Consider the following 2,500-nt stretch of genomic DNA (forward strand, 5'->3'; position numbering starts at 1 on the left):
TATTTTGCGATGATTCTATTTACTCTCGTAAGGTTATCATGTCCTCCTCCAGATGCCGCTTTAGGCTGTGCGTAGTCTGGTCATCAATAAAGCTATTCTGGGACGCCTGAAGACGGCAATACCTGGTGCTTGTCACGGATGTCGCAGGCCCCTTTTTTAATCTCAACTTGTATTTGGGCTCTACTTATTCTTTATTTATTTTCAAAAACAAAATGAGCTATCCTCTTTTTGTGTCTTTTAATTATACACTTATTTTCGTCTGGAATGTAAGTTTCACAACAGCCGCTTCACAACATAAGCACTTTATTTGATTTAACAAGTGCGACCCCCCCCCCCCCCTCTCTCTCTCTCTCTCTCTCTCTCTCTCTCTCTCTCTCTCTCTCTCTCTCTCTCTCTCTCTCTCTCTCTCTCTCTCTCTCTCTCTAACAACAAACAGTTACACCGCGAAAACACTTCGAAAACAACGCACATTCCCGACTGGAAGAAACCACCAAGGACGATGACTTTGCCGGGTGAATCTGTTCTCTTGTTCTTGTGTTGCTTTGTTCCCCTACAGAAGTTCCTCCGCGTAGCCCACCTGAGCCCCGGAGGCAAGCTTCTCTGCGACTGGTCACATCGCCATCCGTCCGCGCGTACTCACACCAACTGCACGATGTTGGGCGCGTGCATGCTCTTGATGACGTCGTACTGGCTCTTGACGCACCTGTGCATGTACACCTGTAACGGAAGGGATACACGACCTTGAGCATCGCCATTAGGAAACGGGCTGTCTGTCTTTTTTCTAAGTTTGGTGAAACGTTGGGCCATGAGGGTGATGCACGGCTCTAAATATTTAAGGACATGAGGCACGTGCGTCTTACCTCATCTCTTGTTTCACCTTCTCAAAAGAACAATAAAACTCTAAGATAGCGTAGTAAACGAACTTTTTGCATATCACTGTAATAACACAGCGTGAAAGTTAAGTAAAGAAAAATAAGCCCTTGTGAAACTAAATCGTGAACCTGAAAAAAATAAGCATAAGAAACGGTGAGTATAAGCTAAACGCATTTAGTTACATTTTTTTTTTTTTTTTTTGTCGTAGAATGAAGTAAGTGGTTGCGAAATAATCGGGACATGAACTCTTTCCAGCTCAGTCGAATGTGTCATCAGATTTCTAAAACTAGAGCTATGGATTATCACCGTCAGTTCGCTGGACGAGTTCAAGAGGCAATGCCAGACCAGTTGAAAACACTTTAGCTACGTCGTTTTCTGATGACTGATGGTTATAATCGTCTTCGTTTGATTATTGTAAGTAGGAAGTTGGAGAGACGGTATGCCAGATAATAATCCATGTTACTATAAATTCATTAAACTTTTTTAGATGCTACGAATCCATCCATGAGAAATTTTACTTCTATGAAATAAAGTATTGTAAAGTAACGAACAACTTATCGATTAATGTGACTGGGACACTATAACACTACTTACATGAGCAGCTGCGAAGAGCAAGTATATCAGCGTCCACAAGACCGACATCAGCTGTGGAGTAAGTATATGTTAATATTGGCAATCGTGAAATTTTTTTTCTGGAAAATAAGGTCATCATCATATTCATCACAGATTATTATCCAATCTTACAAATCTTACCAACGCTCATCAACATAACTATTCGAGACTTTCACCAATTTTGTCATTTCCTTCTTTTCAATGTTATTCATTTCTAAAAGATTATACTTCATCACCAAAAAATATGCAAAACACATGAAATCCCCTCCCCCTACCCCTAATTACCTCCCCCAACCCCGCCCACTGCCACTCAAACAGCAAAACCAAAACAGAAGACGATCAACTCACGTAATGATAGTAGGACGCCTGGAGCCACAGCGCGAAAGCAATTATCATGAGGATGTAGATGAGGTTCTGGGTGAGCCACGGCAGAATCATGCCTCGGTGATCCTTCACGACTCCGCGGATCATGAGGATGGATAAGGAGATGTACACTAGGTAGAAGAAGATCATGAAGCCGCCCGCCGACTTCATGGCTGCAACGGAGAGGGAGACTGAGTGTATTCTAGGGGCTTATGTTATGGCGTGCTTTGTTAGCGTGCTTTGTGAAGGTGTTATAATGTGACTATAACGCAGATATCATAGAAACAATGTGAAGTAACCTAGATTTTATTGCCAAGTGTTTTTCATCATAGCTGAAAGGGAGTAAGAATTAACGTACATAGCACAAGGTTAAAAATACAAACAGACAGATGAACAAAAGGATAATAAAAAAAATATAAGCCACTGTCTATCTACCTGTTTATCTGTTTACTGATTTTACCTTCTTAAGGTATCGCTTTACTCAGCAATTGATCCGTCTGTTTACCTATCTATCTAAAAGTGCCAACATTATCACGGGAATCCAATCCGGAAGTGTCAGTGTCACCCATCGACAACTTTGCATGTGTTGATGTGAGGGGCGGGGGGGGGGGGGTATCCGGCAGAGAGGGAGACTATTAGATCTCTCAAAATG

General features: G+C 42.0%; 1 protein-coding gene across 2 annotated transcripts in view; it reads right to left on the reverse strand.

The window, feature by feature from the left end:
- The window catches only part of LOC125043173, a 15,171-nt gene that overhangs the window by 1,642 nt on the left and 11,029 nt on the right, over positions 1-2,500 (reverse strand). For both annotated transcript variants that reach the window (XM_047639164.1, XM_047639165.1), the window contains exons 3-5: positions 1,834-2,021; positions 1,468-1,518; positions 1-717 (exon numbers count right to left, since the gene is read on the reverse strand). The exon at positions 1-717 is cut by the window's left edge and continues 1,642 nt beyond it. In XM_047639164.1, coding sequence (XP_047495120.1) covers positions 637-717; positions 1,468-1,518; positions 1,834-2,021 — 320 coding nt within the window. In that variant the 3' untranslated portion in view covers positions 1-636. The remainder of the gene's footprint in view (positions 718-1,467; positions 1,519-1,833; positions 2,022-2,500) is intronic.

The sequence above is a fragment of the Penaeus chinensis genome, chromosome 33 (genome assembly GCF_019202785.1).
Source record: "Penaeus chinensis breed Huanghai No. 1 chromosome 33, ASM1920278v2, whole genome shotgun sequence".
In the NCBI taxonomy this organism is placed as follows: domain Eukaryota; kingdom Metazoa; phylum Arthropoda; class Malacostraca; order Decapoda; family Penaeidae; genus Penaeus; species Penaeus chinensis.